Raw genomic sequence first — 16,413 nt, 5'->3', positions numbered from 1 at the left:
ATGCTTTATTACAAAGTTATAAACCAATATTGAAAAGAAATATGAGATAAGTAACAACGGAACATAGTGTAGAATTTGGAAGGTCGAAGATGTTTATGTTATGTGTATTCACATGTATTCATGTTCACTATGTTGAAACGATTCAGTATGATTGTTACTTTCACAACAGTAGCTGTTAGATTTCAATCGTCGTGTGAACTAGCAATTACTATCAGAATGCCAAAAGTGTTTTCAAATGAGGAATACACTGATATTCATTTCGTGTACGGATTCTGTGACGGAAATGCACGAGCTGCCGTACGAGAGTATCAATGTAGATTTCCTAACAGGAGAGTACCAGATAGTTCTGTGTTTAGTAATACCCATTTGCAATTACGTAATTTGGGTTCATTTCGACCTATGAATGAATATGATGATGTTCGTTCAGCTCTAAGACACCGACGACGCTCGGAAAGAATCTTAAATCTTCGCCAAAACAGCTGGATACAGTCAGACGGTTGTCCATCGCACTATGCTAGACAAGTTAGAAACTGGTTAGATGAACATTATGCTCATAGGTGGATTGGTCGAGGAGGACCGGTTTTCTGGCCTCCAAGATCGCCCGATTTAACGCCTCTTGATTTTTATTTATGGGGAATTTTAAAAAATAAAGTTTACAGTACAGAAGTAATCTCGCTTGAAGATTTAAGGCAACGAATTACTAATTCAGTTACTGAGATGCAACAAAATTTTCAGGAATGTCGTACTGTAACAAATTCTGTACTACGTCGATGTCTAGCTTGTATCGATGTGCAAGGACATTTTGAAATGCGTCACTAAATCATTGCGTAGATAATTTTTATTTTTGTGAAAAAATCCGTTGTTACTTATCTCATATTTCTTTTCAATATTGGTTTATAACTTTGTAATAAAGCATTTCTAAGCAAACTCGATATAAGAATTTTTTCTTATTTCCACTAGTAGAATATGCTCCCGCAGTTTGTCGGTTAAAACCCGGGACACCCTGTGTATGTCGGCTACGAGAGATCTGCACTCGTTTTCTCATTTATCTCGAGAAATTCGCGCCTGTTATCGATTCCTCAGAAATATTAATATTTCATTTGTGTGTTAGAGATTGCGAAAGACTAATGGCGTCCAAGAACTCGCGCTGTAAGATTTTTCAAAGCGAGTACACGACAAAACAAAAGACCGCTTCACGATAACTTTGATCGCTTAATTATTCACGGCAGCGACGAAGATTATGCCGTAATAACGAGAAGAGACAAGTCGAAAACTGCTTGTGTGCTAGCGTCATTTACGCGAGACTGCACTCGCATATCAGATTATGGGGAAGTTTTCGCTCCCAACTGCATAAACAGTTCCGCGTAAATAGCATTTCTTCTTCGCAGTAGGTTTCCACCGGAAAATCTCGAGCGCGTTGGGAAAGTGCTCGGAGCTTTTTTCGATCCACCTGTTTAATCGGTTAATTAGATTGAATAATTGAATTAATGAATAGATAACAATGTGATCTTTGCGTCTTCGAATTACTTAATCAACTGAAATTTAACCGGTCGAATATCTCAATTGTACGAGCTTAAATTAAGCTAAATAATCCAGAAATAAGTGACCGTAATTCTAATAATATGCGATAAAAGACTGATACATATCTCTGGTATCTCCGTAATATTTTGTAGAATGCTATTCATTCTGCTGCATTACTCACTGCTGTGTCAAGCAAAAAAGTGTACCATATAAATCATGATACGTTACATAGATTATGATACGTCTCTAAATACGTCAGGTAAGGTAAAAAGTGTCGAGTGCGCGATGGTTCATTCGTTGGATGGTTACTCGTAACTGAATAAGCTCCGTGACAACGAGGCCGACTGATGTCGAGGTTGGAGCCACTTACTTATTCGCCGGGGATTGTTGGACAGGTAATTAGAGGAGCAACGCGTCGCCCGTGGGCCTAATTATAAAAGGAATCCTTCTTGGTTGGCCCCTGTCGACTTCGATCTTGCGAGGTACCCTTCCCTTCGCGCCCGCTCTTCTTAAATCTTACATAAGCTCGTGTCGGGATGAGAGAAGAACGGAAGATTTATGAATGTTCTGAGAAAATATTCTTGTAGGGTCGGACACAAGGCGACAGTGCGAAACCATTGTGACTTAAGAATCGTTAATTCGTTAATTAAAATGAAATATACTAGAATAATTGTGCAACGAAAAATTATAAGAAGTCACGTATCAACATCGACAATTTGTATAACGATTGACAATCGTGTTTATTTGACAATAAGGTTTATTTGAAAGTAAATTGAATTAGTGGAAAGAATAACAAGAATAGCAAATTTCACAAAAATATCTTTGAAATCTTGTCTTAGTCTTATAATTTTTTACTCCACTACGCTAAGATGCAAGTATCAACATTGGATTAAAAGAATTGAGGCACTAAACTTCATCTTTTTGTAACTGTTCATTCGTTTGCGTCCTCTAACTTCATGCTCAAAGGGAACAGGAAAGACTGTGACTGAGAGTTAAGTTTGAGACAGAGAGATAGATCGAAACGAGATCGTCACGACAAAAACTCAACGCAGGTGTACGCACGTATAGACGTGAGCGATTGTGATGTATCGATATCGCGCTTGATTGCGCGATTTGGCTCTATGCTCGTGTCACATCGGCTGTTCCTTCAAGGATCGGGCTAATGTAGGTAGCTACCTTTGTGTACGCATATACATATGTGTGTGTGTGTGTGTAAATATATATACATACATATAAATACATATATACACACACACATACACACCGTAGCGTCTCGGTTTCGATTACTTTCGCATTTACATGAGATTGGCTACGCCACTTTGATCACTCGGAATCTAAAGCTCGGGATGTACACTCGACTGTTTGTAGCTTAATGGAAACGCAAGCGACTGATAACGCGCGGTTCGCTATATCGGAACTTCAAAGCAACAATTTAATGGCAGGACATCCGCAGGCGGAATTGTTTTCGATATAAACGAGACTACTGATTTCTGCAAACTGTCAGGCTCAGAAAGCCCATTATGAGCGATAAATGGAGATCAAGGACAAACAGTTTCCACGATTCTGATTGCGCGATTGACTGTCGACGATGACAAACGTTTCCTCGTGACGAACGAAGTTCGAGGATCGTCATAATACAGAAATCCCCAATTTCGAGTCATGAAGCGAACGCACGGATGGAAAATCTCGAGTCCAATCATCCCGCGCCATAAAGCGGACTACTTTAACGCGCGGAAACGACAGTCCAATTTTTGACGCCGCCCCAGTCAACGATCCCCGAAATAATCTATCCCACGAAATATTTGCATTCCTCGCGGGAGAAATCCGTATATCAAGAAGCTGTAGGACTTTACATCTTTCGGAGCCACGCCCAGTCTGCCGAGCCTCCGGAACTGCCGAGAAATTCAAATTCTAATACCACCTCGCGGAATCCACTTACGCCAACGAAATGTTTCATTCATCGCCACGGCGTCTGGAGCCACGCCGGGCCGAGCCGAGCCGAGCCGGACCGAGTCCTGCTACGTCGCGCCGCGCCTTGAAAAGTCAAATTTATCTGGGTCAAAGGATATTCAGATTTTTACATGGCTAGGCGCTTTTGCATCCGTCGCGACAGTTGTCCTTGAAGTTTGACGCCCGCTTCGAGTCTCGGGAGTCCTGTCCGTAGAAGAGAAGAGAACGTGACTCTCACCCCTGTCGCGATGGCTTGTATTGTCACGAATAAACTTCAACTTTTATATCGGACGTGTGTGAAAAGTCTAGCTTCGATCGCGCGGTCACGGACCACGAGTATTTATTCTAGCGACAGAGAACGATATTTTGCCGGGCATCAAGACCTACTGGCCCTCCCGTTGCCGCTGTTACCGTTGCTGCATATTTACTTCACGCTCTTAGCTCTCGGTAAATACGACAAACCGAATCGTTCAGAGAGAGATCCCTGCCAAAAAGCTTCAGGGACTTTGTCGACGCCCGCATATCCCGCTTTCCCGATAGTGGCGACACAATCTGCTTCGCACTCTACTTTGCGCTGTCGACCATCATACACGCGAGCGAATTTCTCGCGAGAATGCAGATATGTATCTCGTTAAACATACCCGTTTCGCGCGATTAAATCGATATGTGCGAAATCATAATTACGCGAATGTTTATTTCAAGTAATTATCATCCCTATGAAGCACGTAGAGAAAAGCGCATCTTATTTATTATTCAAACGTCACTTATGTATGTCGGGACTTGTAGATATATATTTTGTACATCGCTAGATTTGTGGATAACAACGTAGCACTTGATTATTCCGACAGACAATCCCTGGCGCGATACCAGGGTAAATTGCGAAAAGTGGGCTGGCCAAGCGTGCGCACATAAATCACCATTAAAAGGGCCGAAGTGAATTTCGACGTTATGGATTGCCGTGATTTAAATAAAACGGATCGGTGCTCGGGACAGCGGTCTTGTACGGTCTTGTGTACCCAGAGTCCCGAAAATCCGCGCTGCCTCCCTCCCGCGCACTATCACAACCCGACCAAAATGATGAAGATGCTGCGGCTCTCTCTAACCACGTCTCCCGGGAGTTTCTGCTTTTATGACGGATTATAAATCATTTTGGGGATTCTCGTGGGCGACTAGTCTCTTACTCCCGGGATCATAGTCGCAACTTTCGGCGGGCAAATTTACGCGCACTTTCGAGATAATGTATCGCTCGCGCGAAGTTAATTCGTAACGAATTGGCGCTGCGACATAGCCTCTCGGGGAAGCCATCGTTGGATTTTGCGAGCTTCGGCTGAATTTACTGACGCTTTCTGTACTTTCCGACTTTCGTGTGCTTGCCTTTCTTAAAAATAAACATATAACTTGATGCAAGAGAATCTACGCTAAGAGAAAACTTTATATATCTATTGTAGGTAATATAGATAAAATTATCCATAATTAATAAGAGATTTTTTAAAATGTTTTAATATATCCAGATATAGACTAAAAATGAAAATAAAAATTAATCCTCGAGAAATGTATTAATATTAATAGCATATATACTTTAGCTTTGAGCAACTCATTTCAGTTATGAGGGCTAAATATACATATATATTGAATAATTAAAACACCAATTACTATTTTGCTGAAACATACAAGCACAAACGTTAATCTTTTATAATCTATACTAATGTTTAATATGCACGAGTAAGCATATTTTTACATCTTACGATCAAAACACAAAATTGAAAATTAAATGTATTTTATTTATTTTAAACGATTTATTTTCATAACATTAATTGTTCATTTTTGTGATTATATAAATCCTATATTTCATACATATTCAGATTACAGTTAAATTTTAAAACTATTTATTTGTACCAGTAATGATTTCTGCATCAAGGCTTTCGTTCGCGGTATCAATATCCACTCATGGTACATTTTCGACAAACGCTTGTTCATTCAAATGACGTTGTCATGCGTGAACAATAATCTCGGATATGATTTTTTTATTCTCATATCAAATTGCAGCAGCAAGTCAAGCTCGTACGATCGATCGATATTCAGCGAAATTACGGTTTTTCCCTCTACCTATAATATTAGCAGTTATACAACGCGAAACGCGCGACTACAAATGTCGGACACCAAATTACAACGGTCATAAAACACATCGGTCGGATTCTAATTATCAGATAGGCCAGTATCGCGATATGCGAGAAAATCTCTCGGATCGAATTGCCGAATTAAATTTTGGTGCGGAATCAATGTAGGATTCGCCATTGATTGTAATATAATTTCAATAGCTGTCACCACTGAATTCATGTCGATTGCGCTCGTAAACACGTATCGAAAGAGCCAATTAGCTGATTCGGAAATAAATCTTTTCCACTAAAAAAAAGGTGAATCACATGACGGAATATTTCCTCCGAATTAATATTCTGTGCATGCTCACGCGTACAAGTAGAAGCACGGTTGCGAGTTTGAGAATCAATATCAATGTTATAGACGTCTCTGCTCTGTTGCGCCGCAATACGCGCAATGTAAAAATTTCGATATCCGACAGTCGTGGTGCTCAACTAGTGACAGTAAAACACCGAGTCGACGCGTTAAACGAACATGCTGCAAGCGTAATCCTCAACGGAACATTCTGAAATTTTAACGAAGACTGACTTCCGCTCTGCCTTCGACGTTTTTCCGTCCACGATGCTTTCTGGGGCATCGATCGCAGATTACTTCGCCAGAACTTTGAAACTGATTATTGCGAAGCGAGCGAGTATTTCGTGCGAGCGAACGTGAGGGAATCGAAGCTGCTTTACCAAGAACGGTATATTAACTATTTTCGGGAAAATATTGGGTCGTCCGGAAAGTTCGTGCCGATTTTTAATAGATGGCGTTGGAACATATCTGAATATATCAATGTTATTGAAAACATACGATTTATATACATATGCTTAAAGGTGACATTTCAACGCATCTTTAGGAAAAAAGTTGTTTGAGATAAATTGATTCGTGTCAGTTTTGTACTCTTTTGAAGATGGAAGAAAACAAAGAACATTTTAGACACTTGATGCTTTTCTATTACCGGAAAGGCAAAAATGCCTCACAAGCAACAAATTCGATATGTTCTGTTTATGGAGAAGGCGCTTTAGCTGAAAGAACCGTACGTAAGTGGTTCGCTAAGTTTAGAGCTGGTGATTTTAACCTTAAAGACCAAGAACGCTCGGGCAGACCCTCTACTACTGATGATGACCAAATCAAGACACTGATCGAGAATAACCCGCGCTACACGACACGTGAATTAGCAGAGATATTGAAAATATCGAAAACCACTGTCCACGATCATGTAGTGAAGTTTGGTTACGTAAGTCGCTATGATGTATGGGTTCCGCATAATTTGGCCGAAAAAAATTTAATGGATCGCATTTCCATCTGCGACTCGCTGAACAAGCGCAACGAAAACGTACCATTTTTGAAGCAATTAGTGACGGGTGACGAAAAATGGATCATTTACAACAATGTAGAACGAAAAAGATCCTGGGGTAAGCGAAATAAACCAGCATTAACCACTCTGAAAGCCGGCCTTCATCCAAAAAAAGTCATGCTCTGTGTCTGGTGGGATTGGAAAGGAATCCTATATTATGAGCTCCTACCACACAACCAAACGATAAATGCAGATAAGTACTGCTCGCAACTGGACGAATTAAAGACAGCGATTCAGGAAAAACGTCCAGAATTAGCTAATAGGAAGGGCGTCGTGTTCCATCAGGATAATGCCAGACCTCATGTTTCTTTGACTACCCGACAAAAATTGTTGGAGTTTGGCTGGGATGTGCTACCTCACCCACCGTATTCACCAGACATTGCACCTTCAGACTTTCACTTATTTAGATCTTTGCAAAATTCTCTTAGCGGCAAGAACTTCAACTCTTTGATCGACATAAAAAACCACCTTGAGGAGTTTTTCGCCGAGAAACCTAAGAAGTTCTGGGAGAATGGAATCTTCCAGTTGTGTGAAAGATGGATAAAGGTTGTGAAACAAAACGGTGCATACATAAGTCAATAAATATTTATCGATATAAAAAAATGTTGCCTTTGAATTTTCCTTCAAAATCGGCACGAACTTTCCGGACGACCCAATATTTCGCAAGGAAGGATTTAGTTATTACGAGACTTATTTACTATGTATAACCCGAACAGTCGCGCAGAGAATAATTATGTGAAAATTCTTTGGACATGCATATTAAAACCGTGACGTTCATAAATAATATTAGAAAATTAACAAAGTCTTTTATTTTTCCTAAAATCTTCCCATCATTAAATAATGCTCCATGAATTAATTATAATTATTTCTTAATAAAAGTTCAACTTAGGTTAGTTCAATTAAAGAATAATCCACTTCTTTACATGCGAGAATTGCTATTCTAACTAACATTTGGCATAGTAATATCTATCGGCAATTCGCATTTGATCATCTCCTACGCGTCATATCATTGACAGGTGCTTTGCTGGTCTAGTCTGACAATCGATCGATTGATGTTACAGTTGACAGACTGTAGAGTTTCGTATTGATCAGACAGTAAACGATATTAATGCTTTATTGCTCTTCAAAGCTATGCGTATGTAGTATACGGAATGAGCATGTGCGAAATCATAGGAAATGAAAGATATCGGACATTAAAAGCCATTATTACATAGAATTTTATACATACACAACATTCAATTATCCCCATCACACTTTTCGCGAATTTGTCCAAATGATGCATTAATTTAATCATTATTCTAATTTGAGAAAAATAGATCAATTTAACAATCTCGTCGGCCAGTCTATCTATCTAATATTGACCTATTTATTTTAAATATCCGTCAATTTTTAAATTCTCTCTCAATTTAAAAATTCCTATCACAACGACGAAATCAATTGCAACGTTATAAATTCGGAAATTAGATAATCGTACACACGATATTGTAAACGTAAATGCTGCATTGCTCGTTAAAACAGAATACAGTACGCTATTTTGTGAGAAGTGATCTCTTTGGAGGAGGAATTCTCGGAGAGCTCCTCATCGATGCTCTGGTAATTGAGGAACAACCATCGGCCACCATAAAGCGTAACGTAGAAAAATACGCAGCGCCCGCGGCAGTTTTGCAGGGAGGCTTTTTCCCGTTTGTCCGAGAATAACTCACGATCGGTCGGCGATCGGCACGACCGGCGAGGGCTCTGGGAGAAACTCTCAGTTACCCTGAAATCTGGCCCCTCTGAGGAGATACCTCGTTTGAGACCGGCGATAAATCGAATGACTTATTATCGCGAGCCACGTAATCTTAGACTCACGAAGAAATGTGCGAGCCATGCCGTCGGAAATAGATATGTCGCTGGTCGCGAGCTAAACTCGCGCAATCGCGTACGAAAACCACGACCATGAATTTTACATCAGCATCAGACCGAGGCTAACAGATTCTCGATCGAAATTAAATCGGGACGACGCGAACGAGAGCCGTGGAAAGCTGCCCATCGTTCTCTACTTACTGCATAGATTGATTTACGACTGACACAACGTAACGAGGGTGAGCAATGATCGATCAAAGAATCAGCAGGTTGATGACGAGAGGAAAAAGTGTACAAGAAATTTCGTGATTATTTGAAGTAGAATCATTGAGAAATGAAAATAACAGCAAGATATAGTGTACGGGTTTGCCGACTACATTATACATACATCATGATCGTATCATCACAGTTCTATTTTCACATTCGATGTGGAAGTTATGACATTCTATCAGCTAGCATGATATTGGTGATAAAATATACGTTCGCTATATGTATTGCAAGAGAATAATGATGATTGAAAATGTTACACGTTCACCAGAAAAATATGTCGGAGCGTTAATATCCGAATCCTGTATACTGAAAAGATCGCTTTTGTGGACGATCTTTAATGCATGAGTGATGGTGGCACAGGGATATTAATCCCTTGACTCCGTTTCAATCAAATTCCACGTTTAAATTCAGCGGTTAAACTTTAGTGCTGCCAAACGATCAGCGATCACAATTTCAATCATCGTGCAATAGTCCTCTTCAGTATGTTTATCGCGAAAATTTATTAGTTGTAATGATTTTTTATGTTCTACACACAGATACATCTTTTTCCTATCCGAATGAAGACATGTTTAATCTTCTAACAGCATTTCAGTTATAAACTAGATGTTGGATAAACTCCATATCCGAGTCCGCGCAGCTTGTAAAATTTGTACAGAGAAACCAACGTCGGCCATGTCGAAACTTTGCCATAACTGTCCGCGGAATGACGATGTTTTTCCGGTGGAGTTTCTCAAACCGTGAGATTTAATTCCGAGTCGTACCGAGTCGCACGTTTACGAAACTTCGTCGACCAAACGAAATGCAGTTTTGTCGCGGTCCAGCACCGATGTGTCGTCATGGCAGGTCGTACCCAGTGCACCGCGGATGTGGTGATTCTATTATACGTTGCACCATTACTGAATACGTTGTCCGTAATCATCACTGATGAACCGATTTATTATACGTATGTGCGCGTCATTTTAGTGTAATCAGCTACGCATAAATTATATAAACGACAACACACTTTCCTCGCACGTGTACATAAACTTCATATAGTATTCGTATTCGTATAGTATTCGTATAGTGAACGAAGAATGTGCAACCAAAATTAGTTTAGAGCAACTTAAAGCTAGCTAGCCAAGTTAACATATATTATTGTAATTAGAGCAAGTCATAGGCTATCGTGCTATTAACTTGAATACGGTTTTTACACTTATTATAATCAACATGATTATATTTATCGATGCGAACGATATCTATGATTTCTTATTTACTGCGTTGATGGATTAAGAAATTAAGAGTCTGACCAAAAATGACGTTAGAAGATAGTGTCGCGGGAGTGCTGTTCATTAAATTATGTACTCGTCTCAAGTTATTTTCAGATTTCTATATCAGGACAAGGTAGCCGGACGAAGTAACACGCTTGAATACTGGTTGATAAAAGTCTCCGTGTACAAAAATCGACTCGAGTGCAAGCGTCCTTGAATACTAATAGGCAAGAATATATTATATTTTTATTCATCTTCGTATCAATGATTCATTCAATCAATGGTAATATTAAAAATGTAGGATAAAAATTCATGATGGTTATCACCGTTATACATTAAATTAATTATATATTAATTTAATTTTTATCTAAGCTGCCATCAAACAATAAAATTTGAAAAGTTTTGTGACAAGAATGTCAGTCCTCATCATCTAAACGAAAATGTCTCAGCAGGTAAGTAAGCAGAAGATTATAATTGCATTTTGGAACTAACCACTATTAAATTAGTCTTATTTGAAGCGCATCGTCGATCAAATGTAATACTGGTAAACCGGACGCCTTTCCAAACTTTTGTCGTCACATAAAAGTCAGTGCACGTTAAAGCCTTTTGAGCGAGAAAATTCAAAAACGCATTATTAGAAGAATACTTATTGTTAGATAATGAACACATGCATCCCTCAGATTTTACGTTACTGTAGTATCTTATTTGTTAATATTTTTAATTCAACTAAGACTGTACCGTAATGAATCATTATAATATCATATCTTCTAAATGATAAATATAACAACTTTTATCACTCAAGCCGTTGGGAGTTTCATGGTTCACTTTCTCGTCAATACCTTCAAAATCGTTCGTTCGAAGAAATATCGGCTATGCCGTTTCGTTTCTGAAACGGTCTAGACGAGCGATAAAGGAAATCATGGGCGCGGGTAATGTCGCGTACAAGCTCGCCGTAAAATATCGAAAGTGCGTCCGGCGAACTTACCTTGAGGTAGGACGGTGAGCAAGAGGACTATTTGGAGACCGGCGGCGACCGTAGCACAAAACTTTATTCGCAACTGCGGTAGACCTCTTGTCTGGTGCGCCATGGCAGATGAATTTTGCAGGCCCAGGTCGAGGCGCGACATCGACTTGCCGATGTTCTTCCCAGTCGTGGCCCGTCGTGGCCGCGACGCACTGCACAATTTTGCGTGTTCACTTCTACATGCAGCGGTCACCGCCGCAAGTGTCGCCCGGAAGCGCTTTGTCGCCCGCTGCGTCACTGATCATCATCATCGTGCAGGTATCACGAGTCGAGTTCAATTCCACGCGAATCGTCCGCTAATCGATACTCGCTAACGCACCTCCCGACTTCGCCGTCATAACCAAGCGTTCTTCCGCGCTCCTCGGTCGTGCGTATCCGCGAGGTCTCAATCGCTGATAGTTGACGACGTTTTACTGTTCACAGTGAGAACGCGCTACGTTCGCATGACGATGCTTCCCGGGGTTTCGAGCATTCTCGCGGGGAATCCTGAAAATAATGATTTCGCGCGTGTGAACGACCCCTTCACCCTCTCGTACGCTCTTATCGGGCGCGGCGTCGTTTCGCGACATGCCCTGTATTATATCTCGTTAATTCGCCGAAGCTGCATTAATCGTTAACACGTGCCATTCACCCAACGAATGCTCGTTAAAGCTTTTCTTAATACTTTTTATGGTACGTAAAAAAATCTTCACAAACATTGTATTCTTGGATTACGATTCTCAAATGGTTACTGTGACACTTGTCCGATCGAGATTTTCAACACTCAATTTAAAGTCACTTAAACTCGTATTCGAACCTGTGTATAAAAATAAAGATGCATTGAAATTTGAAATAGTTTTTATTCGCTGTGGAGAAGTGAAATAAGACACTCATGTGAATAATGCTGTCATCTATCTTTTTGCTGATATATAACGGTTGTGGTCGTTATGAACATCGAAGACAGGTGATTTACAAGCCTAGCGCTTGATTTACTATTTCACTATCAGCAAGAAGGGATTTCTCGTATTCCCCTTGGAAAAACGTGCTGCGACTGAGGACGATCGGTTTTGCCGAGCCCCGTTATCGTAAATTTTCTATCTTCTCAGTGAAACCGAATGAATTATTAATATAATTGAAAAAGCATATGCAGACTCATAAATCGATTTCTGCGAATAGACCAGAATAATTTTGCGGTCTAGTAATTCATTAATACTGTCGCAACAAAAAAATGAAAAACGCGAATATATTCGATATAATATAATATATTGAATTTAAATGGAATCTATAAACGTATTTGTAATTTTTATAATTCCATTATATTATATTTAAATAATCTCATATATTCTATGGTACTTGAATATTATATACCATTCGTAGAAGAAACTAAATATCATCTTGAGAAGCACAAAAATATTGTTAAATTTGTGTTTAAGAAAACACAATCACAAGAGGAAATCATCAAAATAAAAAAAATTAACATTTTTACTGTCACCTTGTGAAAAAAAACTTAAAAAATGCGATACGCAAGAGCATATTATGCCTTTGTTCTCGCGCATTTTTACATACAAGAGCGCTGAATTTCATCAAAGAGGACTATTCTGCACTTGGTAACAAAAATATGCGAATTAATTAGTTGCAACCCTTTCCAATCGAGCTGCCATTGATCACGACTCCAGCGTTACGATGACCTATTTATCGAACTCACAAGAGACTGTACATTAAATGGCACGTCATTACCGTGGTTTCTACCTATCGATACAGGTAGCAATTTTTTCTTATTGTCTCGCATGTCTCAGAAGCAACAATGGCGCGAGTTTTAATCTCACGGGAAATGCGTCTGTGATGTCCTGACTTGTTCTAGTCGATACAAACGCATTTACGATTATATTCGGGAATTTTCACCCCCCATATATCCCTCATCAATTACGCGTACGTAACGAGCTCGCGGTTTAGCACACGGTATTCGAAGAGCATGTCACCGGCTCTCATCGATAGGGCGAAAGAGATCTCGTCTCAAGAGGCTCAAGAGCTCGCGCCCGCTCCGGTTTACAGGTGTCTGTGGCGTCTACGCTTCCTCGCTATCGAATGCTCTTGCTCTCCCCCACGCGGCAGCATCCATCGTTACGAATGCTCTCACCCCGTTCTCGACCGGCACCAGAGCTCACTTCATTACTTGCTCGCACGCACCACCTCGATGATGCTACCCGGGATTCCTGGCTGCAAACGCGAACCAACTTAGAACCGAGAACAATACGCTCGATACTCGCGCGTTGTGTGCGTTGAAAAATTTTGCGAAAGGCAACCGCCGCGAACGATCTCACGGAGGGAGTCCGGAACTCTGCGAGACTAGTCAGGGACTATTTCTCGGGCTCCTGGCAGTGTCGACGAACGTTCGACGAATCAACGACTAACTGCAGCACGGCGAACGACGCCGCGATACTTTCCGCGTTCGCTTTCCGAGTCGCGAGCATGCTGTCGCGTTTTTCGAACTATGTATGTTTCCTTTCTCTCTCATTTTCATTCTCACTCTCTTTCTCTCTCTCTTTCTCTCCCTTTCTCTCCAGCGAACTTTGAGAGGGGCGCGGGTGTACTATCGCGACTCTTGGCAGCAGCACGGACCTGCGTTCGCGGCCTGGCCGGCGATCGTCTTCCTCGTCTCACTACAGTTCATCGCGCGTTCCATCCTCCCGCGGAGCAGCACCACCACCTCCGCCTGCTCCGATGCCTCCTACTTTACCGGAGCGCAACACGGTGTTGCCCGGTATCCAGGCAACTTCGCGGAGCGTGACTGCTCCCTCTGCCAGCAGCTCGTTCCACGTAGGCAATGAATTCGCCGATCTCTCTGCGGTTCTTGCTTGCGTTTTTCTCTTCCGTTTGGTTTTCGCACTCTCCCTTGGCACTCTTTTCTCCTCAACAGGGATCACGCGCTCGCACGAACGTGCATTCCCGTGTATCCGCGTTCACCATCGTCGCTCTTCCTGCCCTGTTGCGGCAACCTATCCTTCTCCTCCGCACTCCCATTCGCCACCGTTCTTCGTCGCTCCGTCGTATGCCTTTTCCTTTGCCCTCTTATCCGTAATTGCTTTCGTCCGGCAAAGTCGTTCCACTTGCGTGCACGGTACTATCTCGCATCGCGCGCACTTGGTTCGCCACGAGCGGGATGCGAACGCGAGTAATCCGTATGACGGGCGACTACGGCGACGAGCACGACCACGGGGACGACGAAGAGACACGGAGCCCCTCGCACAGGCCGCGCACGCACGGAGGGTGTACGCCGCGAAGTTCGGCCGAATGTGGCAACTCGCGCTAGACTGGGACAGCGGCTGGCAAGAGGGAAATTATGGAAGATCAGGGAGACAGGAATTAAAAGAAAGAGGTGGCAGAGAAGTTTAGATAGGTGAAGAGAGAAAGAGAGAAGGATGGATGCACGGAGGATGGAGAAAAACCGCCTCGTCCCTGCGAACGGGTATCCGAACCGGAAACCGAAACCCCTGAAAAAGGAGGCGGTTGGGGTCGTGTACGAGCTGCCGGTCGAGCTCTCGCGACTCGCAGCCACCGCCGCGATATAGACGCGAGGAGTGTTCCCCACGATCGGCACAACCCTCCTCCGCCACCTCCACCTTCGCCAGCAGCCACCCTCCCCGCGGTCCCTACCTCCCGTGGCCGCCTCCGGTTCCCACCACGATTTCGCGGGAGGCTGCGGACTGGACCAGCACGCAACCAGCGTGGCCCCCACCACGATCGCGAGTACCAGGAGAGCACAGCTGGGGGGGTGTGAAGGTGCGGGGGGTGACACCGCGGGGATGAGGGGGCACAAGAAGGCGGGCGAGACGGGCGACCCGGGGGCGGAGGAGAGAGCTAGAGGACAGCATCCCCGAAGCCCACCCCACAGATCAATATTGTACCCACCACCGAGTACCGGAGAACTCACCCTGTCTCTCTCGGATGAGTGTCGCGCGCAGCGCGCCGCGTCTTTCTTATCCCCTAGCGAACTCCCCTTGGCTCACGGCCGTTGCCGTGTGTTGCGAGCTCACTCTGCCTGCCCGTGTGTTTTTCCCTCTAGCTCACTCTTATTCTTGCTTTCTCTCTCAAGGGTAAGCGCGTGCGAGGATATGCGTTGATTCCATCGCGACCATCGCGAACGATGCTGGAGCATGGTCCAAGTCCGCCAAGGGGGATTAGCCTCGGCGGACGAGATCCCAGGGACGGCATAGTTTCGGTGCACCGAGGATGCCGACGCGACAGGAACATAAGTAGAGCGCGGATGGATGCCATTCTTGACAGATGAATCGATTGTTTTCCGAAGTTTCTGGGAAAACGCGTGTCTAAGACAAGGTCGCCCAGATGGACGGTTGATGGATGAACGGAACGTTACATCTTCGGGAGTTTCGCATGGGTCACTATACGTCGACCAATTTTGTATTACAGGGGAGACACATGTGTGACGGATTTCTCTGCAAGTTTGGAGCGGACAGAATTAAATCGCGAACGCGATGTAAGATCGTAACGCCATCCATTACAACATGAATTTAAATCAATATTTAAACGGTAAGTTCTTTTTAAACTTAAAAACGATTTAAGAATAACAACTGATTTTTCTATAAACAAGTTTCGACGTGCTTATCAAAAGATATTGATCTGACTAAAGTAAAGTAATAAATATTAATATTTATTAATAAATTAATAAATATTAAAATATCTCACAAATAAATACTTTTCAAAATAGATTAATGAGTGTAAAACGAGATAGAATAAGATTGTTGCTTTACGTATTTCTTATTATTTGCTTATTTAATGCCACAAATGAGTCACATATGAATAGAATTAAATTTAGCAAACCGATGCAGGCAATCTCTTTATCAACTGCTGCTTGCTGAACAGATTACGGGAAAGTCATGCAAGGCGCTTTAGTCAGCCGCAAAGATTGCAAATTGATAAAGCGCTAAATTTTATTAATTTTTTTCAAGATATCGTTTATAATACCTGACAAATTTGATAAATAAAAAATACATAAACATGCTTTTATGTCTGTATTTTTTTGTGAAACGGTCAATGATGATTTTATCAGAAGTAGATATTTG

General features: G+C 42.1%; 1 protein-coding gene across 8 annotated transcripts in view; it reads right to left on the bottom strand.

Moving 5' to 3' along the window:
* LOC105277220 (neuronal acetylcholine receptor subunit alpha-7) overlaps positions 1-14,938 on the bottom strand; it is a 204,143-nt gene extending 189,205 nt beyond the window's left edge. For 5 of the 8 annotated variants that reach the window (XM_011335428.3, XM_011335434.3, XM_011335435.3 and 2 more), the window contains exons 1-2: positions 13,952-14,937; positions 11,315-11,839 (exon numbers count right to left, since the gene is read on the bottom strand). In XM_011335428.3, coding sequence (XP_011333730.1) covers positions 11,315-11,456 — 142 coding nt within the window. In that variant the 5' untranslated portion in view covers positions 11,457-11,839; positions 13,952-14,937. The other 3 variants (XM_011335431.3, XM_011335432.3, XM_011335433.3) reach the window with 3 other exon arrangements.
* Between the last annotated feature and the right edge of the window lie 1,475 nt (positions 14,939-16,413).

The sequence above is a fragment of the Ooceraea biroi genome, chromosome 3 (assembly GCF_003672135.1).
Source record: "Ooceraea biroi isolate clonal line C1 chromosome 3, Obir_v5.4, whole genome shotgun sequence".
Classification (NCBI taxonomy): Eukaryota; Metazoa; Arthropoda; class Insecta; order Hymenoptera; family Formicidae; genus Ooceraea; species Ooceraea biroi.
Note: the sequence above shows the minus strand (reverse complement) of the source record. Positions and strands in the feature narration are given on the sequence as shown.